The following is a 21,148-nucleotide window of genomic DNA, read 5'->3' as shown; positions in this document are numbered from 1 at the left end:
AAAAAAGCTAAGTACCTTCAAAGCATAGTTATTTTCATCAAGTATTCTTGCCTCCTTTAGTATACATAGTATTTTCATCATCAAAGAAAGGGACGCGTTTCTGATAAGTAGGAACCTGCAAAATTAAAACCAATTAGACTGAGACCAAAATTAAAGACAAACGTAAATGTATAACTCAATTAACATGTGCATGGTGTGGAAGAAGATAATTATTGAGAAGAGAATTATGAAAGAGAATTGAGCCCACAAGGGGTTTCTCGGAGACAGATTCACAGAGCCCGTTTGGCCTACTGGCCACCTCCAACTGCCACCATTTTGGGGGTGATTCTAAAACAACCCATTTAATATTAATGGAGGTGGACAGAATGCCAAAATGGCTATGGAATCAGGCCTCTGAGAAACCCTAGAGGCTATATAGAGCAAAGAGAAAGCATAAGGAAATTTGGAAATTCGATCTGGCTGAGATTTAAAGAAGAGATTATGGGTAGGTTTTGAGTAAATAATGAGGAAGAAATAAGAGTGGCTTTTGTAGAAAGAAGGTGCATAAGCGTGCATGGAGTTATCGGAATATTTTGGCCCCTTGGTGGCTAGCTTCTGTTGTTTTCAAAGACTTTCAATCCCTCTGTTTTGTCTGTAGAAGTGTGTATATATATATATATATATATATATGCTTAGGGGTTGTGCATATATGACAATAATATCCGCTTCTCATTTGCAATAAAGACTTTTGTGCCCTTAGAGTGCAACTCTTTGCTGCTAATTATCTTGCACATGGTTGGAGATAGTGAGGCTTTCTTTGACCATGGTTGTTAAGTTGCTATTTGCTTGCATTGGGATTTTACTATGCTTTTTGACTTGCTTCTAAAGGAGGATGCAAAATGGGCTGGCCATGTCTCCCACTCAGTTTCTAATTATTTAATTTGTCAACTCACTGTTTATCAGTTCAACCTTTGACGTTTATTGTGCATATCCTATAAGAAAACTATATATATTTACAACAATTTAATGTCTTGTTTGAATGATATTTTGGTCAGTTAATTTGGAACCTGAATGTCTCTGGACATAATAAGCAAAACAATGGTTGGTATATAAAATAAACATGGAAAGAACATGCACATTTTTAAAAGATTACTTTGAATATCGATCATTATTAACTGTTCCATAATTTAATTATTAGAAGTATGTTTTTTTCCTTATTTTGAAAATACCAAATAATCATTTTCTATCATAATCACTACAAACTTTTATGGAGTGTAAAGCATGTACATTCTCATGTTATTAAAAAAAATATTCTTACCAATCATATGCCTTTGCGTCTAAACTTTTTATTCATTAAAAGCATAACAAGATCTTCAAGTATGAACCCACATCTGCAAGTAATCTAGCACAATTGTAAAGATTATCTGTGTCGAATTTTGTAATGTAGGTAACTAAAAGTAATAAAGAATATAATTAAATAATTCTTATTTTCAAATATATATATATATATATATATAATATTTAAATATATATTTCATTACTTTTGATGTATATCAATGAAGTGTTAAATAATTTTGATTTAATTATATTTTGTAAATATAATCTATATGATAAAAAAATTTAATCCAACTTTAAGTATATAGGAGTAAAAAAAAATAATCTGATATTTAGTCCAATAAAAATTAAAAAATTCAATCCAAAAATTTGAAAAACAAAATAAAAAATAAAACTTTTTATGGGATCGGTTTCGATTTTATTTTTGAAAATCAATTCAATTTAATCCAACCAAACAACTTATACTTGTACATATGTTTTTATTTTTAATGTTTTATATTACTCATGTTTATTTTTTATTGCTTTTATATTTATAAAATTATCACATAACATATATTTATTTATGAAAAATGTATTTAATTAAAGATAATCTTTTATTAAATATTTTAACCAACGTGCATAAACATATTTATTAAGTTGTGTAACTTTTTTTATATTTATATAAATATATTAGATCGTCATCTCTTTCTAAGAGTATATTAGTGAGAATAAAACTCAACTCCTCTTTTTTAAACTCAACAACATGTGTTACTTAACTGTTTAATGATACACATTTGAAGAGTTACACTATACTCTTAACATATAATGACTTGACTTATGAATGGGATATTTTTGTATTTTAAATTATTTTTTATAATCATTATATATATTACCATTTTATTTAAAAGTAAGACTAAAACTAAATATTGATTTAATCTAAATCGTTTTATATTTGAATCGGGTTGGATCCCATTTAAATTTTAAATCAAATCAATTAAATGATAAATTAAAAGAAATTAAAAATTGATTGAATGAAATGATTTTTTTTTCTTTAAACGATTCAATCCAGTATACAAATTAATACCCCTCTAGTAGCATTAATTGAATATTGCTAGCTAGTTCAAAACTGCATCACTTCTGTCCCATCTGCCTAACTAAAGTTCTTCCCAATACATTAAGTTTTATCCTTAACGAGAGGCTTAAAAAAACTATTTCATTGTGTTCTTATTGTATATCACAGGAAGATAAAAGGTGTATGAAAGCTAAAGAGACTTGTGCAAAAGAACATTAATTAGGGTTTGAGCCTTTGGAAAGCTAGAGAGAAATATTTGGAAATGTGAGGATTAGGTACTATTAATCAAAGTTGGTGGGGTAACAATATTAGCTGTTTGGTTGATTAATGTAATTTGAAGATTTTTTTTTATTCATTATCAAAAAATTTATAATAATTTTTACATCTTTTTTCAATCAACTAAATTATATCTATTTTATTATAATTTGAAGAAGTTAATAATTATATATAACTTATATATATATATATATATATATATATATATATATATATATATATATATATGGATCAAATTATAGTCGTATACTTTGTGTCATACTAATTATTAGACGTTGATTCTAATATAATCTAATGCTTATAACCTAAACCTAACTACTTCACAAAATATGTGACTCCTTCTCCTTGGTTTCACATTGAGTCTCCTGGTTCTGGGCACACACAAAAAATAAATAAGACTTTGCGGCAATTACCTCCTGTGCCTGTGCCTGTGATAGCTTGCAGAAAATTAGGGAAGCAGCTATTAACAATTGCCTGTTGCTATTACAGGTGTATAACTAAATTGGCTTGGCATTTATATCATTAAAATAGATAATAATAACAACAATGGATTTTAATTAATTCATCGTATACCACTTCAATATCCTTTTCTTAATCATAACTCAATTTGTGAAATCACAATATTAGATGATTTTTTATTCAAATTGATGAACAACCATCCTTTTATGAGTATTTGAGGATCTGGGAATTTGTGTAATTGCTGCACAAAGATTAATCGGAAAGGGTTGGGTTTATCCGTACACGGTGATCCCAATATTTGTGTAATTCATGCGCAACACAAAGGGGGTTTTTAGATTTAAGAGGCACATGTTTTGGGATCACGTATATCAGTTTAGTCATCATTGCAGCAAGTATAGCAGTGGTTCATTCATATAATCATATTCAAAATTGTGAAATCACAGCATTTGATATTTCTTTTTATCCAATTTGAGAGTGCCCTCTTTTTTATTATTTGGCGATTGAATTGATTGGGATAATGACAACAAAATATGGTTTTTTATTCACACCCCTTGTTGCGCAGCAATTACATATTTTCTGCTAGTGAGGGACTTTTATTCAATAGAGGCACAAAGTCTTAAAAATTACCGATTCCATTCGTTAATGGCTGCGCTGCAAAGCCTTGTTTTTTTTTTTCAATTGTGCGTAGGAGGCTGAACGGAAACAAAAGAGGATGGAGTCACGTGCTTTTTTTTAGTAGGGACATCGGAAGCGTTAGATTATATTTAATTTAAGATGATATTATTGTATTTTATCATTTAAAATTAAAATAACATAACAATCAAATTCCACTATATAAAAATCATTAATTTTTAAAATATTTTAATTAACTCATTATTATTATCATGATTATTATTATCATTATAATTATTATTATTATCATATAGTGATAGCGATGAGAACGTGGTAATGATGATGTCAGGATAACAATAATCTTAATGAAAAAAAAAAAGAATGATGTAATACAAGAGAGAGGTAATGATGACGTAAATATCGTAACATTAAATTTTGAGAAACAAAAGAATTAATAATTTTTTTTGATAAAGTTGATTGGTGTTGAGTGATAACGCATACCAACATGGTGTGGATATGAGCAGTTATATATATATATTAATCTAAGCTTCTCATGACTCGGTAGAAGTTTGTTCACAGGGATGATTGCTGCATGTTATCTTCTGCAATCATCGTCCTCATTTAACTACATTTTGCCCTTTCTTCTCTAGGACCTTCACATCACATGGGTGTTGCAGTTATGGAGAGAAATGAATAAAAGAAAGCTTTACCCTAGCTAGTAGTTTGAAAGTGAAGAAGCTCGGATGTTTACTTAAAGGAATCTGAGGACTAAGGAAATTAAGATAGCGTTATACAAGACAGTGACATACAGTTGTCTGGGTAGCTTATGTAAAATGTAAAGAAACACGATCAGTTTCTTTAAACTTATTTATTAAAATAAATGTTTATTTAATAAAATAATTAATATTTTTATTTTTTTAAAATGTTAATCTAAACTGTTTGTTTGTGCTTAAAAAACAATTTTATACTTATTTTAAGAAACAAATTTTATTTACTTCTTAAAAAGAACACTTATATAAAAAGTTATTATTTTAAAGATATTTTTCTTAAGTTTAAACAAATTCTCCCATAAACTTTTAAAATTATATTTTGGCTTTGTTGTATTGGTATAGTTTTGATATGGTGAGTGATTTTTTTTTTATAGTGTTACAATTAGAAATAACTTTGAATATCTGTTAGCAACACTAGCTGCAGCACACCTCACGACAAGCCCAAGAGGGTCACTCACCTACGTGATTACATGTGAATCCACTAACGAAGAATATCCTCTGCATATCATTCTGTTACTATTGCATATCAGTTTGTTATTATCTCTTATCCACCTTCCCATTTCCATTGTAACCGTTTTAGTGCTAGTTTGTTAGATGTGTAGTGCTAGCTGACCATGTGGGTCCATTATCCAAAATGTGGTCATCTATAAATAAGCTATCACGAGTAGAAATGAGGAGAAGAAGAGAAATTTGCACTTAATTTTTAGTAGTTTAGAATAGGAATTTTATCTTGTTCTCGAATACAAGGCCTTCCCTTTGTCCTAGTACCTAACAGTATCACTCTTAGAGTAATTAATACAAAAGTCGATAGTCATTATTATAGTAACAAATAATAATCAATTATTGATTAACTTATTCAAATTAAATTCTTCTTGCATGGAATGCCAGAGATAGGTAGTTTTAGCAATTTTGTACGGTTAGAGAGCAACCTTTGGGATCATTTTCCAGTTTGCGGCTTCCCTATTGCTGGAAACAACATTAAACATTGTTCATTCTTTCTAAGGAAATCAGGGTTATAAATGGAACTACGCTATATATTGAAAGTGTTACCCCAATGGAAGACAATAAAATGTGCTAACACGTCCCATGAGAAAAGATGGATGAGATGTTCCATTCCATTTCTTTTGAAGGCTGGTTTATATAGAAAGGTATCTTCCCTAAGCTTAATTCTGAGTATGCTTCTTTTGTGTATGCAAATAGCTTCACATACATCCATATGAGTGCAAATTGAACTTTTAGATTCTTTGTTAGGTTTAAGATAGACGATTGGCGTAGCCAACCACATTCAATTGTCGACTCGATTATTCTGTTACAGATCTAGTTATTAGTTGCTTCTTTTTCTATATTGTTACAAGAAATGTGCTTAATCCTAAAACTTGCAATGTGCTACATTAACATTAAATTATCATCAATTGTAACCATTTGTATTGGTTCCGGTTCTTGACAGGGGATTGTGTTACGCCCTCAGCAACCAACGTAAACATGAATCACTCACGAGTCACAAAAGATTTTGTTGTTGTATTGGTTCAGTTGTCCCACTCAGATGATATATTGTCTGAGGCCTAGCTAGGATTGAAAAAAATAATATAGATAAAAAATTTGAACTTCCAAGGCAGAAAATTCTTTATATCATGCGTTAATGCTTGAGGACATCCTCATCTCAATGTGTTTAGGTAAAAGAAAATACATTGAGAAGCATCTTCTCTGTGTTTAGCTCAAAGAAAATCAATGTTGTTAAAATGAATTAATGATTGTAACAAAGAGAATTTCAACAAACAAAAAAAATATAACACAGAGAAGTTCTTCAATTGCATAATTGGCTAAGGTGTGATCCTTAAATTGAACACGTATGTCAATGGGAGCATCAGAACCCACCAGCTCTGCGGTATGGCTTTATAAGCTTTATTTGGTCGATTACATACAACCTGCTTGTCTTGATAGGAACATGCTGTTTGATTCCTGCATTCAACAAGAATAATCAGAAGAAATAGTGGTGAATGATATGAGAAATATCATGTATAATTCTATGATGCACTCAATTATAGATGTGTTCCCATTTCGAGACCAAACCTACCTTGATCCACAGAATATCACAACAAAGTTTGCTTTTGAACAAGTTATTAGACTTGTTGGGTCATCAAGTGCAAAACTATATGCTGCAGGGCACACTTGTTTGAAAATTTTGGAGTAGTTTGAAGCCAAACATGTTGCAGGGTTTCCATAAGTTCCTCTGCAGCAATACTCATCAGTATTGAAGACGTCACACGCGCTCCGGCAAGCAATAACTTTGTCATTGTCCTTAGAAGCAAGCTCTGAAGGGCAGTTCTGCCTCAAATCTCCATCACAGCCAACAGTGCTGCAGTTCCCTGTGCCATTAATAGCTTTCACTACTATAGGCAAGTTGAAACCATCCACAAGGCTAACATCATAGAAATCAGGTTCACCAAGAGTGAAGTCAGCACTTGTTGCTGGAGGGCTTCCAGGGACAGTACAGTTTATGCTGGTGCCACAGCCACCAGTTTGGCACTTTCCATTGCCATTGTTGTCAAAGTTGCAGCCTGTTCTAGCCCATATCCTCCCACTCCATCCATCAGGAGCAGTATATACAGTTGATTGTCCAGATTTCAATGCGAAGCCATCGCCACTGTGGTTGTCACTGCGCGTTATTCCGGGCCATATTGTCTCCTTGCAGTAATTTACTAGAGTGAAAGTCTTACTGCTTCCACACAGCTCAGGTGCTGCCAACCAACACGTCAAATTAGCAAGCATAAAAGTAAATTTTCATCTAACTCGGGCAAATTGTTTTTTCAAAAGTGAAGGAGCTCCTTGTTTTAAGAACTTAAAATTTGGTTCAAAACTCCATGATGAGAATTTAGTATGCATTGCAATGGCAGAGGATTACTAGTTACCAACTATGTTAGTGATGAACCAAGAAAAATATTCAGTTGAAATTTGATTTTTTTTAATATATTAATCGAAATAGGAATATCGGAAGTTGGGAATGGAAGAAACTCTACACATAGGGCTAGCCTCACTTGTGCAAACCAAACAAAACATTAGACTTTAAAAGAGAAAACGTGCCTTTTTGTGTTGTTCTCTTATTAGAATTGGAGTTTCATCTCGGTAATCCACATAATAAAAGTTTATATATTAAAGGTCATAATATGTTTACTAGGTAAAACTTCAATTCCAATTGGAAAACAAAAGTAAAAACATTTAAGGAACTGTATCAAAATTTTGTCAGGCTCTAAATGCTCCTTTTGCTTCACTAAGGTTGGCAACAAATAAAGCTTAAAAGAATGAATTACCTGAGGCAATGACAATGAAGATGGAGGTGAGTTTCAGCAGTGCAATGTGTGGACTAGCCATCTACTATTGCTCTCACTCTGTCTCTTAGTTATGTGACATTTGATGTGGTGATGGGTTGTGTTATTTATGAGTGCGATTGAAGAGGACAATGGAAGAATACGTGAGGAAGAGAGTTTGTGTACACTGACAGCCTGAACAAGCTTCCTTGCTTAATCAGGCAAAAAATACCTTGCCCATTTATGTCACACTGATATCCTAAAATTCATATGTTCTGCACCTTTACGCACTTTTCACTGATCTTACAAGCCTTTCCTTTTTCTTTTTATTCTGTTTTTCTCTTGTTTTACAAGAACCAAATTTGCAATGACGCTATTTATTCACTGGTTTGTCCTAGCCTTGAGAAAAGGGAGGGAAAAGTTTTGTTGTTTTTTTTTTGTTTTAATGTAAATAAAGTGTTATGTTTTAACTCACTTGGTTGGTCAGATAAAAATCGATTCTCAATCTCACATATGCTTTTCCTTTTTCAATTGTTTCGATAAAATTATGGGAAAATGGTGCCACTTGGGATACACGACGATATATAGTGCATATTGCAGAATCACAGAATAGACATGAAAAAAAAATTACAATATTTTTAAAATTGAATGGGCCTGATTCATTAGCACAAACCTTGTCTAATGTCTTCCCTTGGTGATGCCTATCTTGGAAAGGAACTTTTCCAGTTAGAACATAGAATCTCAAAGCAAAGCATTCAAAAACTGTACACGCCGTGGATCTATTTGTTTCCTTGGGCCATGGCTCTATATGTGGTCCATTCAATGTCCACGGAAAAATAAAAAATGCCTTATCACAAAGCTTGTACTGAACTTGGCAGGAGCTTTCCTTTTAGTGCTTTTGATCTTTCTAAATTCCTCAAAAGGGAGTTTCTCTCTTCTCATACTTTGATGACTTTGACACTTTCTTTTCATGGATTTTGTTGGAAAGAAACCATCTATGTGACTATGTCTTTCTTCCAAACTAGATCATAGCGATTGCAGAAGTTTAGAGTAATTATTGGCTTTTCTATCAAATGGACGTAAATTTTTTTGTTTTTTTAGTTTATATTGTTCATTTTATATTAATGTACTGTGTTGTTTTTAATTTAATAATTATTTTTATTATTAATTTATTAGACGTTGTTAATAGTAAATTCCTTTATACAAAATAAATAATATTATTTCATAAATTATAAGTTAATATTAGTAATAAAATATTTTAATATTTATTTTAAAATTTTAGTTTTTAAAATTTAAGTATTTAAAATAAAACAAATATTAAAAAATATATTAAATAACATTATGTTAGTTTTTTTATTTCATTTACAAAATAAATCAAACTCAATAACATTATTAAAAAATTATATAATTTTTAAATATATAAAATATATTAAATAAAATAATATTAAAAAATATATAACATATTAAATACATATAAAAAATATATACAAGATATTAAAAAACTAATAACAAGTAAAAATAAAAATGTTTATTTAATAATTAAATAAATAAAATTTACAATTTTTAAAAAAGATTGACAAGAAAATACAGCTAAATAAAAAAAAATTGTAAAACAAAAAACTTTAAACATAATTAAAAAAACGACTTCAAAGTCATAAGATAAAAAAACATATAAAATTTTAAAGTCGTAAATTAAAAAAAAAATAAACTAAAGTTGTAAAAAAAAAAATTTATAATAATTTAAAATCAATCCTCAAATGGAAAAAGAAAAAAAAAATGTCCCTATTTGTTAAAAAAAACCGTAATTATTAGGTGTACTTCTTTCCAAATTTCCACTTTAAAAGTTTTATGTCTTATTATTCTTTCCAAATTTCCACTTTAAAAGTTTTATGTCTTACTATTCTTTCCTGTACTTGTTGATATCATCTTGATCCCACCCAGATGTTTCTGATGCAGATTCTATAGATTCGATTATAATGGGCATGTAACAAGTAACGACAAAACATAGCCTGATGTAAACTTGACTTTGAAAATGCTAGAGATCTCTCTCAAGGACTGTTCAAGACCATTCCATTATTCCCCTTCTTCTCTACAAATCTCAAGAGCCCATTAAGGACAGTAAAAAAAACTATTATCAGCAATTGTGTTTAAGAGTAAAACAAAGAGCATCCCCGGCTTTGTTAGAATTTCATATTTAATTGTGTAACATTTTTCTTTGTTAGAATTTTATTTCATATTTAACATATACTCTTTAATTCAAATCTAAAACTAGGATTTCTAGTTTTCTACATATTGTAATCCTTTCTTCATGAATAGATGATTGATTAATTGTTGATTAAAGTGAGAGAGATTATGTTTTATTATTTGTGAACTATTCTAGTTTATCAAGTTTCTCCGTGATGCTAAAAAAATAACTTATCAGTTAGACCATTCATAATTGATTGTAGTATCTTCATTTTCCAAAATTTCGGATTAATCATAGGATGTGGGTCATTATGCGAATCATACCAAATTCTATGTCCATTATAGAGCATCGAGTCACAGTATTCCATAACATTTGGTTTGACTCTTGTTCTCGTTGGCATTAAATCAAGGTTTTCTTACAATTCCAATTTAAGGACGATCCCAAGAACATCAATCCGGCTACAATATCACCAATTCTTATATAATAGTGCATTTTTTTTTCAGAATTTTGAAATTCTGTATATTTATCTACTTCACTGTATCAATATTGGATCATCTTTTCTTTCTTAGGGATACTTTGCACATTTTGGATACTACAGGAATTCTTAATATATATTGGTTTGATTATTTCTCCATGAAATTAGTTTTAGAATTAAAGAGAGAGGAAAGACAAGAGTGGTAAGAACATTGGAGGGAAAAGCTAAATTCTTGAATGTAAACATGGGTGGTTTGAGCAATTCTATTTGCTTGAGTGAAACACGTAAGGGAGTGTAGTGATGTCATACTCTTTTGCTAACTTCTTTTTTCAAGTAACATGGTGGGAGACAATCTTGAGTATGAACTCAAACTACACATGGAGACAATATTAAGAGAAATGAGGCGCATGTTGAGGGGCGATAAGAGTAATTCGACAAGAGGATGAGTTTGATTGAACTCTTGAGGAATACTCACATCATATTTCTTGGAGGTGAAAAGTTGGTGTTAGAGATGAGAACAAAGACTACTATGATAGTGATAATAAAGAAAATTTAGTGGGAAGTCTTCATAGGAAGTTTGAACATAATAGAAAAAATCGAAATAAGGAAGATGAAAAACTCGATGGACATAAAAATGAAGATACTAATGTTTTAAGGTAAGTCCATTTTCCGGGCATATCTTAAAATTTAAATGGAAAAGAAAGACCGAATTCATCTTTGAGTTTCATAATTATTCTGAAGTCAAGAAAATCAAACTTATCATAGATTAGTTTTTTTTATTATTATGTAATTACTTGGAGGACCAACTTGTTGTAAAGTGTAAACAAAAGGAGAAATATAAAACTTACAATTAAGATTGGGATAAAATGAATGCCTTGAGGAGGAGGAGGAGATTTGTGCCCAACCACTACTATTGAGACTTGTACCAAAAATTGCAAAATCTTACCGTGGGCAACCATAGCATGGAGGATTACTATAAAGAGACGAAGATAGCCATATTGGAGCCAATGCGAAGGAAGATAGAGAGGCTACTATATGGTGCGATATTCTTGAATGGGTTGAATAGGGAGAGATTGTAATGTGGAGATCACAGTTGAGCAACAATTTAAAAGTTAGGAATGATGTGTAGGAATGATGTGTCTATTTTCTATTGAATCAGGCTAACGTCATCATTAAGAAAAAAAAAAAGTCGCATTACATATATTTTAGCAATTAAAAGATCATATTAAAAAATTTAACAATAAAGAGATAGAAAAAGTAATTTAGCTAAAATAAATTTTAAGAAAAAAATATAAGTAAAGCATAACTTAAGGAAGGAGGCCTACACCTATTTTTCATTTTAAAGACTCAAATACAATGCCTTATTTAAGACAAACAAAACTTATTGCCACTTAAATCATCAAGTATTAACTACTAGTTGACTTCATAACTTTTAATATTAATCTTTTTTGGCTGGGACTTTCAAGATTAATCTAAAGGTAAAAAATAAAATCAAGAAGAAAAAAAAAGTGTAAAGCCTCAACTTATTCATTAAATATTAGTGTATCACTATTCACCGTATATGAAAATTTACCTGAAATTAGGTTAAGCTGTGTTTCAACATAATTCTGGGCATTTCAACTCAATGAGAATGAAACATTGAAACGCACGCGCAGCAGATTTTTGTTGTATTTTGTGTATTTTTATTCAGAGAAAATATTTAAATATTGTGAGGGTATGGTTTTCAAAATTCGAAATACCAAAATAAAAAGATGTCTTCCTCAAACTCCCGCTTCTTCTTCTCTATCTCCAATTAAGAGAGAGAAAGAGATTTCGGCTATGCCATCCAGATCTTTCCATTTCCATTATTAGGTAAGCCTCGTCAATTCTCACTCCCTTCATTCTCTCCTCACGCATCCTTTCCACTTTCATTTCTATCTAGTTTTTTTTTAATTCCACATATGCGTCAATTCTCATCTGGGTATTACTATTCTTTATAGTTATTGCTTAAAAATAAGATTCTTTACAAGTTTAGCTTATCTGTTACCGACAGCTAAACTTGTAAAATTTACCGTTTAATCCATGTCTTGGGTTTTCTGGATTCTTGTTTCAGATTTATGGACTCTTCCAATACCGTGCTTACCAAATTCGTGTTTTTTTTTCTCTCTCATAACCGCATAAAAGAATAATCTTTGTTGTTGTTGTAAGTTGTAACCAAGCCGAATAACATGGTGTGAATAAAAGACTTTTGTTGTTGTGTTTGTTTTCATCACTGCTTGGTTTTGATTTTGAAAGATGGTGTTAAATCTGTGTACACTTTAACAATTATCTATTTGATTCTTCATTCTTGCTCCCAGCTATGGATTCTATGCCTGATGCCATTCTCCAATGCATCTTGTCCCGAATCACCAATGCTCGTGACGTGTCATCTTGCAATTGTGTTTCCAAGAGATGGAAGGACTCCACTCCCTACATCAGAACCCTCTACTTTCCTCGCAGCTCATTTGAAACCCCTTCTTCTTCTTCTGAGGGTGCTGACAATATCATCAAAAGAATGGTGTCAAGAGTGGTGAAGTTAGAGGAGCTAATTGTGTATAGCCCCTTTTCCCCTGATGGCCTTGCATCATGGCTCTCACTGGCGGGGCAAACTCTTCTTCAACTCGAGCTCCGAATGGACAACCTTGCTGACAATCGGGGCTTCCATGAAAGCCCTTCCAAATTGGACTATATTGGTGCTGCTAAGAATTTGGAGTCTCTGAAACTGTGGGGTGTGTTGATGGTGCGTTCCCCCAAATGGGATGTGTTTCCTAACCTCAAGAACCTTGAAATTATCGGTGTAAGGTTGGAGGACCCTGTGTTGAGTGTGGTGCTTCGCTCATGCCCGGTTCTCACCAGGTTGTTGCTGCTTGGATGTGAAGGGGTTAGGTCGGTCTCTATTGAGTTGCCATGTTTGGAGGAGTGTAAGCTGGATTTTTATGGGATGGGGAACTCTTCTCTCACTTTGACTTCCCCGCAAATTGAGTCCCTTGAGGTACAAGGCTGTAGCTGGATTAGGGTCCCTGAAACCAAGCATTTGAGGAATCTTTCCATATCCAACAGTGCAGGTAGTTAACTCGTTAAAGTGGTTTTTGTGTTTATATATTTGTTGTTGACTGTTGTCTGTCAGACAATCATTTGTGCCTCTACTTAAGTTTCTGGGATTGTTTGTTCGTGACATGGTATGAGAGCCTTTGGGATTAAGTTAAGTGCGTGTTTGGTTTGGTGCCACTAAAAATGAACTCATGTTGCTTATGCTTGAAATTATGGACAAACGCACAAGCAAACACACTAAGTGGTATAGACAATAGAGTTTAATCCTTGCCTTTTATTGACAGTTCAAGCCCAAGGGTTCTTCCTTGAGTGGTGTATTAGAGATAGAATATTTGAGATTGTAGGTCAATCACATTGTCCATCTCCTTTTGTGTCCTTGTTTTCAAGTAATCTCCAGAATTTGTCTTTTGGACAAAACTTAGATACATATTCATATATATATTTTTTAGCATTATATTTGATTTAGAATTAGAGTTTTATTTTGATAACCTATACTGATCTTAATGTTGAGATGAAACTCCAGTTTTGATTAGAGAATAATACCCAAAGCATTTATGTTTGTCCCCTTTTTTTGAGTTTAACTTACTTTCCTTTCAATTTATTTGCTTTCAGGGAGAGTGTATATGGTTGATTTTGGAAATCTTTCAGCTCTGGAGTATCTGTGTATGAGAGGAATCCAGTGGTGCTGGGATGCCATTTGCAAAATGCTGAGATTGGCAAGTAAGGTGAAACACCTCTATATGAAGGTTGAATTCACTGGGGACTATGATGCACTTCAACCCTTTCCAGAGATTGATTTTGTTGACTTCTTCAACAGCCATCAAAAGCTACAAAAGTTTGATATTCATGGAGCCATGTTTGCAGCTCTATGCCAGAAGAACAGTCTCAAACATGTAAGTTCATAATAATTCTACCCTTCTGATTGAGGTGTTATTTAATATTTCAATTCATCTAATGAGGATATTTCACAGGTGGATTCAGGATTCGGGATTCCGTTTTTGGAGGAGGTTGTGATCACAGTGAGGTCACCTCTTAATGCTGAACAGAAAATGAGTACTCTTGAATCATTGCTGAAGTACGGGAAAAATCTTAGGAGAATGGTTATAAAGATTCTTGAGATGAAGAGCTGCCATAGTAGTGCTGATGATTTTTTTGACGAGATTTGCCGGTTCAGATATATGAACCATAACATAGTTCGAATAGAATAAAGCCCATTATTATTTCTTGATGCCTTCTTAATTTCAGACACTTTTTCTTTGGAGCTAATTATCTGTTAAATTTTTCTCTGGTATACGATTTTGTTGTATTGATTTTGAACTTCATTTGAAAATTGACTGTCGTTTTAGTAAATTTGGAGAATAAATTTAGCATCCCTGTCATGATTCCAAAATATTGCAGTTGCTTTAAAGATCCTAATGATTTTTTTAATTTCTATCTGTTTAAAGGATTATACATTATTACATTATACCATTTTCAATTATGGAAGCTAAGATGAACAGTGAACCGTTGATGTGAAGTGTTTTCATGAAGAGTGCGTATTGTATATTTTTTTTCGTACCAAAAAAAATATAGTAGCAGCCAGCAGGTAACGAGTTAAATATGAACACCAATAATTTCTTGAGCTTCATTCACCTTTATTCTCTTTCCTCCCTATTATATTATTCATCATATTTCTTATATTCTTTTTATTCTTTTCTTTTTATCTTAATTTTTTATATCTATGTTACATTTCATAAAGATGTGAAAAAATGACTATTGCAATAAGCAAGGAGCTTATGGTGATTATTTAAGTTGTCTACGCATTATCTTTAATAAGAACAATTAAATGAATTATGAACAAATTAAAAATCCTGCTTTGTTTTGTTTGGTGTTTCATCTAAAGTGTTCATTTATTTTAAAATTAGATCAAATTAATTTTGAATTACTAAATGTAATTAAAAAGTGTCTTTATATTAACTTGTATCATAACTTTTATATTAAAATAAAATATACACATGGTGTGAGAAATTAGCATAAAACTAAAACACAGGCCCGTATGATTCGTGTCAAACAATGAATTAAATTGTATTGGAAAGCATCTCATACAAATTGAACTTATTGACAATGGATATGGATGTGTTTGGAAGGATTTTGTATAATTTATTCACATTTATGAAAATAAATTTATAATTTTTTAAAAATATTTTCAGTTTATTTTAACAAATTTATTAAAATAACTTCTTTAACATGTTTTAATAAATTTTAAGTAAATAAACTCTTGTATGATAATTTTTTATTGAATAAGAATGTTGACTAAATTCACACACGTTTTTGTTTTAATTGTTGTATTATGCTATGCCTATATGTGGATTATAAGATTTACAAGGATATTTTGGCAGTTGGACATCAAGTAATCGGAAATAACTTCTATCATGCAAATTTTTGTTTTAAATAATTATTTTAATATAAAATACTACCATCTTTATTAAGAAATGAAAACAAGACTATATTTATTAAAAAAATCAAACACAGCAGTTCTAAACTTTTTTTTTAGATTAGTTATAAACTAATAGCATAAACTTTTATTTAATTGCGCCCGTCGCTAATTTATTTTAATGCTGATTTCCTAATCTATTTTTCACTAAATAAATAGGTCTTTATTTTTATGAAGTAACAAACAGGTCTTCTGTTTTCAATACTTTGTTTTTGTCCTTAATTAGAGGATTTATGGCTTTTGAAGATTGAATATAGTTAAAATCTAATGTATTTGTATTAAAAATTATCCGATCAGCAAAGTACTTCTAAAAAAATGTACATTAATAAATATGAAAATGACATATACATCTAAGTTATATTTTAAAAATGTATAATATATGATTGAATGATAAGTTTGCCCCCAATGCTAAATAAAAATTAGTTAATTAGATACTTATTATGCAAAATATTCATTCAAGACAAAAATTTCTATTTTAATATACTTTTTGTTAAATAATGATCACATTTGGAGCATAAATTTTGTTTACCTAACGTTATTTAACTTCAGATTTAGATTTAAAACCACTAAAAAAAAAGAAAGAAAGAAAGAAAAGAACCACACTATTTCAGAGAATCTTTTAATAATCAAATGAGATATAAATTACCTTGGTATGATTTTGTATGTTCCTAACGTTTTTCTTACATACATCGAAGTATTTCCCTGCCAACTTTAACATCTAAATGTGTTTTTAATTTTTTATTAGAATAGAGTTTACCAGACTTAGTTTTAGATTAACATCCAAAAAGATAAAAATCTCTCACGTTTTGTTTTTCTTTAACGTGGTCAACAACTTTTCAACGAGTAATAATATGTTTATGAATCCATTATACATCTAATTGACTCACATTCCAAGGGACCACTTTGCTTATTTCGCAACCGAACTCTGAATTAATATAAAAAAAATCCTGATAAACCGAGGGATTAAAAAAAAACATATAACTAAACGCATACTACGTGCGTGTTTATGAAGGGCTTCCCCTAAACACAAAGCAATTAACCAAACAGACCTTTACATCCTCAACAGCATTAGCAATTGAAACACAACCATGATTGAACACACAAAAACAATACTCCTTGATGAACTTAATTTTTGTCCTACCCTGTAGTTCCAAACGCAAAGATGGTAGCTATAACAAGAACAAGCAGGTATGAAGACCCACTTTTACTCAAGTATCATTCACTAAAATTCTTTCCCTCTTATCTGCAGATTTTCATATCCCCCAATCATACAAGACAATTCATTGTAGTAATCATCCGTGGAAAAGAAATGTTGGAAACTCTACTTGTGGTATCAAAAATTTCTGTCTACACTTGTAAATAGTGTTCATAAAAATTCTTTTAAGTTATTATATGTTTGCTGTATCACAAATAAAATTAAATTAACTAATCTATATAAGCTTCTTCTTCTGGAAGTACCGCTTCAAATACCACAATTGCAAACCAGAAACTGCAATGCACATAGCCAAGGACATAATGCTAAACCATGCCACTCTGCCATTTGTTTTTTCACTCACAGTCCTCATATCAGCTTCCCTGAATAAATAACCCAAAAAAACAAAAATTAAGCATATGAAAAGTTTTTAAAAGATTATTTGCAATAAACAATTTGAGGGCAAGCCCTGGTGCAGCGGTAAAGTTGTGCCTTGGTGACTTGTTGGTCATGGGTTCGAATCCGGAAACAGCCTCTTTGCATATGCAAGGTATGCAAGGGTAAGGCTGCTTACAATATTCCCTCCCCCATACCTTCGCATAGCGAAGAGCCTCTGGGCAATGGGGTACGAAGTTTTTTATTTGCAATAAACAATTTACAGGGGAAGATGTTGATGTGATTGGAATTACCTTCCCTTAAGATAGAGCAAGTTCTCATGGATGGCCTCTACTGCTCCTTCTAGCTTTCTCAGCTCAAGCTCGACTCCCTAGGTATCAATCACGTGTAGAGACAAAAATAAGCAAAGAGAAGCATTCAAGATAAAAAGGTTTAGGTATAGATTTCAATTCAGATTTGGATCCTCTCACGTTATGTTATGAAAGAGAAAGATACAAAAGAAACTATAGTAATACACCATTATTTGTGTAGGGTCCATTAAACATTCTATAGTGTCTTTTCCACTCATAACTTGAGGGGAACATCAAATAAGGAACATGAGAGGATCCAAATTTTTTCAATTCACACGCAATTACTAACTGCTTTCAGCTCACAGTGCAAAACTACTCCAAGCAAACTACAAACCTAAGAAGCTCTTAAAAACTATTTTAAAACAGTTCTGAACTCATTTCTTATTATACCTAGAGTAAATGTCAGCCCTTGATGGGTAAAACACTTAAGTTCTATCTACCTATAGTGTAGGGAGATTCAAAATTATGCGTATCTCTTGGAAGTTTACCTCAATCTTCTCTTTTCTAGCAACTGAATCCCAATCCTTGGCTGCAATTCCAATTTTCCAATCAAGGTTTACATTAACCTCAACAACTCCTTGACTATGGCTATCCACCCAGAAGCATGCAAGGTAGTTCCCAGCCTCTTGAGTCGTAAATGCAATATTACCATGTGTTGTGTTCTCCTTGTGATGAAGATTGTTTCCATATGGTGATGTCACCTAAAGGAAACAAATTACTATTAGAAACCAAGAGACAAGTAATAGACCTTTATAACAAGCTGTATCAGAAGGTTGTCATTCAAGAGCCAACCAGAATTACATCCTGAAAACACATAAACACAAGCAAGTCTAAACAACAGAAAATAAACTATTATTACTTAGTAGAAATGTAAAATGTTTCCAAGAACATTTTTTCAAAATTATTAAACCTTATTTCTGTTCAGACATGAAAGTTTGTAAATGAAGTTATCATGCAAGGGATCCATGCCCCAGGTAGCTGAGGTATTGATAGAACATCAATTGATAAATTAGTGGTTTTTTCATTACTGAATCACAGAATTCATACAATACGGAAAAGGGTTGCAGTTCCCCAGTCTTATGACTACTATAGAGATTATTCTCTGTCCAAACTTACAGAACTACTGCACAGATAACACCCTTCTACATCACACTACATACTTCCAACATGACAGTTATTATTACTTGTGTATCTAATGATACATAACTTCTCATGAGAGCTATAATTTGTTCCCATCAGTATTAAAGTCTCCAACTCTGTCATCTTTGATCTTGGCAACCACTCAACATAGCAAGAATACTATCTGTGAACCATGCTGTAAGAAATCTCCACCATTATGGGTGCAAACCATATTTTAAGATGTTTTTGCCTTTCCATTACCACCACTTCTCCAGCAGCAAATTATTCAATGAGCTCAATGACAATGAAATTGGACTGTCTGGCCAAGAATTAGACCAGCTGAGTAAGAAAACTTCCATCAAACCTCACTTAATATAGATGGCCCACACTTGTAGACTGACCTAAGTCTGTAGACTGACCATCCAATTATAACTGACTCACCATATCACATCACGGTCTTGGGGCTTAAAGAGCCTGTGGGTCTTGAACCTTCAGGTCCAGTTACGGCCGACACAAGGGTAAACTGGTAAGGTAACTAAAACTCAAGCTTTAGGCCCATATAAAAAATATTTTCTATTAGTTTTTATAAAGCAAAAAAGGCCCCATATAATGAAAAAAAATGTCATATGTTAACAAAAAGGCCTCAAATTTAGCTCTCACGTTTAAATTAAAAAAGGTTCTTTTAAAGTTTGCTTTAAGCCTTATTTACCGTTAGGCCTGCCCTGGGTCCAGTATAGCGAGATTCTAGATTCAACCCACGCATGACTAAGGCACCATTGGCACCATCCCCTCGTTACATGTGAGGGAGGTACAATGCACGCCACTCCCCGAAATGGTGGGAACCGTTAGAGAACACACTCATCAAGTAGCTGTGATCTATCCGGGTTACAACAGGTCAACATAGTAGAGGCACGCTATGGTTTTTTAAGTTCATACCGAGCTTTAGGACTCCCCTGGGGCCTGGCGTGTGTGTTCTCCAGCGCGAACACCTAGACCATTCAGTCTCCACAGACATATATACCAAGAAATTGGGAGTAGTTTTAAGCAATAAAAATTACATTCACTGATAAATATATGTAAAAACAAAACAAAGTTATGAAAATTCATAACATTATTATAACACCACAAACGAATCACGCAAAATTCATGGCCAACATAAGACAATGGGATGATAAATACCCAAAGATAAGACCTAAAATTAACAAATTTCCACAACATGGTCTTCCAGGTAATCAGTTGAGCAAGCAGCACCTCTGCAAAGCCCTTCAAATTACCAACAACACAAAATAATTTTCCGAAACTGAATAGTAATAGCAAATCCACGACAAAACAAATCCGTCAACACGCAAATCAAGGAACCAAACAAATCAGAAGACGGGAAAGAGAATCTAATGAGTAATTGAAGAAGAACCCATGACAGAAATCGCAAAAGGGTGTCGTAATGGAAGGGAAAAAGAGTACCTTGACGGCGATGGTGGGGTTGTGGGTGTGATCACTGGGGATAACGACGTAATCGGCCAAAACGACAATGTTGTGTTGGATTTCTTCAGAGACGCACTTGGTGCCAGTGGTGGGTAACGACAGCCAGATAGCCAGAGCGGAAGGAAACAATTTGGTCGAGAAGAAGAAGAGTAGCAGCGTTAACATAGCTCTGTTCCCCATAGCAGCCTCCACACTCTCTCTCTCCCTCTATGCACACAACACAGCAACAAACAATCTTTTTTCTCTCTCTATGCACACCTTGGATTGGATCTATATCTAGGTGGCCTGCTCTATGGTTTCAGTTTTTTTTTTTGTTTATTGTTTTCTTTATTATTTTTATTTTTGAGTAAAGTATCAAATTAGTCTCCCATTTGTGGAGATGTTGTCAATTTGGTCCTTGAGATTTAAAAAATATTAAAATGATCATCAACTTTACATTCCGTTTGTAGTCTCTATCGTTAGTAGTCTCCTAACACCGTTAGTAAATGTGTGATATCACATATGACATAATTTTAAATGTTATATTGAAAAATAAAGAGTCAATTTTTGTATATAGTGTCAAATTGATTCCTAATAGTTTTCAGTCTAATTGAAAACATGATGAATTCTTTCTCACCATT

At 32.2% G+C, this 21,148-nt stretch overlaps 3 protein-coding genes and 1 non-coding gene across 6 annotated transcripts; 1 reads left to right on the top strand and 3 right to left on the bottom strand.

Annotated features, from left to right (window-relative positions):
* Window positions 1–271: 271 nt before the first annotated feature.
* On the bottom strand, window positions 272–382 carry MIR394E (microRNA MIR394e). The gene has a single exon (NR_126683.1). It is a non-coding gene; the product is annotated as a microRNA MIR394e (primary transcript).
* Window positions 383–6,080: 5,698 nt separating this feature from the next.
* LOC100818786 (pathogenesis-related thaumatin superfamily protein) lies at window positions 6,081–7,888 on the bottom strand. Its single transcript, NM_001255345.2, has 3 exons — window positions 7,791–7,888; window positions 6,557–7,220; window positions 6,081–6,441 (listed from the first exon to the last, which is right to left on the bottom strand). Exons 1-3 carry the CDS (start codon window positions 7,849–7,851, stop codon window positions 6,303–6,305), a joined length of 864 nt encoding a protein of 287 aa, NP_001242274.2. The 5' UTR covers window positions 7,852–7,888; the 3' UTR covers window positions 6,081–6,302.
* Window positions 7,889–12,006: 4,118 nt separating this feature from the next.
* Window positions 12,007–14,866, top strand: LOC100818247 (F-box protein At1g10780). 3 transcript variants are annotated; one of them, XM_003524967.5, is made up of 4 exons: window positions 12,007–12,298; window positions 12,784–13,530; window positions 14,129–14,409; window positions 14,488–14,866. In XM_003524967.5, exons 2-4 carry the CDS (start codon window positions 12,786–12,788, stop codon window positions 14,722–14,724), a joined length of 1,263 nt encoding a protein of 420 aa, XP_003525015.1. In that variant the 5' UTR covers window positions 12,007–12,298; window positions 12,784–12,785; the 3' UTR covers window positions 14,725–14,866. The 3 variants fall into 3 exon arrangements, with proteins under 3 accessions (XP_003525015.1, XP_014631219.1, XP_014631220.1); XM_014775734.3 differs by lacking the exon at window positions 12,007–12,298 and adding an exon at window positions 12,354–12,407; XM_014775733.3 differs by lacking the exon at window positions 12,007–12,298 and having other exon boundaries at window positions 12,322–13,530.
* A 2,381-nt stretch (window positions 14,867–17,247) lies between these two features.
* LOC100817357 (transmembrane emp24 domain-containing protein p24delta3) lies at window positions 17,248–20,790 on the bottom strand. Its single transcript, XM_003524965.5, has 4 exons — window positions 20,508–20,790; window positions 18,416–18,628; window positions 17,871–17,947; window positions 17,248–17,564 (listed from the first exon to the last, which is right to left on the bottom strand). The coding sequence occupies exons 1-4, from the start codon at window positions 20,706–20,708 to the stop codon at window positions 17,420–17,422; spliced, it is 636 nt and encodes a 211-aa protein (XP_003525013.1). The 5' UTR covers window positions 20,709–20,790; the 3' UTR covers window positions 17,248–17,419.
* Between the last annotated feature and the right edge of the window lie 358 nt (window positions 20,791–21,148).

This window comes from Glycine max, chromosome 5, assembly GCF_000004515.6.
Source record: "Glycine max cultivar Williams 82 chromosome 5, Glycine_max_v4.0, whole genome shotgun sequence".
NCBI lineage: Eukaryota > Viridiplantae > Streptophyta > Magnoliopsida > Fabales > Fabaceae > Glycine > Glycine max.
The sequence above is the reverse complement of the archived record's forward strand: the minus strand, read 5'-3'. Positions and strand labels throughout refer to the sequence as shown.

Bases quoted from the DNA above. Each gene is read 5' to 3' on its own strand.
- LOC100818786 (NM_001255345.2), bottom strand. From the start codon at position 7,851: ATGGCTAGTCCACACATTGCACTGCTGAAACTCACCTCCATCTTCATT. The intron at 7,221-7,790 runs GTAATTCATTCT...GTTGGTTGGCAG, and splicing joins CTTCATTGTCATTGCCTCAG to CACCTGAGCTGTGTGGAAGC. The intron at 6,442-6,556 runs GTAGGTTTGGTC...TGTTGAATGCAG, and splicing joins GTGATATTCTGTGGATCAAG to GAATCAAACAGCATGTTCCT.
- LOC100818247 (XM_003524967.5), top strand. From the start codon at position 12,786: ATGGATTCTATGCCTGATGCCATTCTCCAATGCATCTTGTCCCGAATC. The intron at 13,531-14,128 runs GTAGTTAACTCG...ATTTGCTTTCAG, and splicing joins TTCCATATCCAACAGTGCAG to GGAGAGTGTATATGGTTGAT. The intron at 14,410-14,487 runs GTAAGTTCATAA...GATATTTCACAG, and splicing joins AGAAGAACAGTCTCAAACAT to GTGGATTCAGGATTCGGGAT.
- LOC100817357 (XM_003524965.5), bottom strand. From the start codon at position 20,708: ATGGGGAACAGAGCTATGTTAACGCTGCTACTCTTCTTCTTCTCGACC. The intron at 17,948-18,415 runs GTAAACTTCCAA...ATTGATACCTAG, and splicing joins CTAGAAAAGAGAAGATTGAG to GGAGTCGAGCTTGAGCTGAG. The intron at 17,565-17,870 runs GTAATTCCAATC...TTATTTATTCAG, and splicing joins TTGCTCTATCTTAAGGGAAG to GGAAGCTGATATGAGGACTG.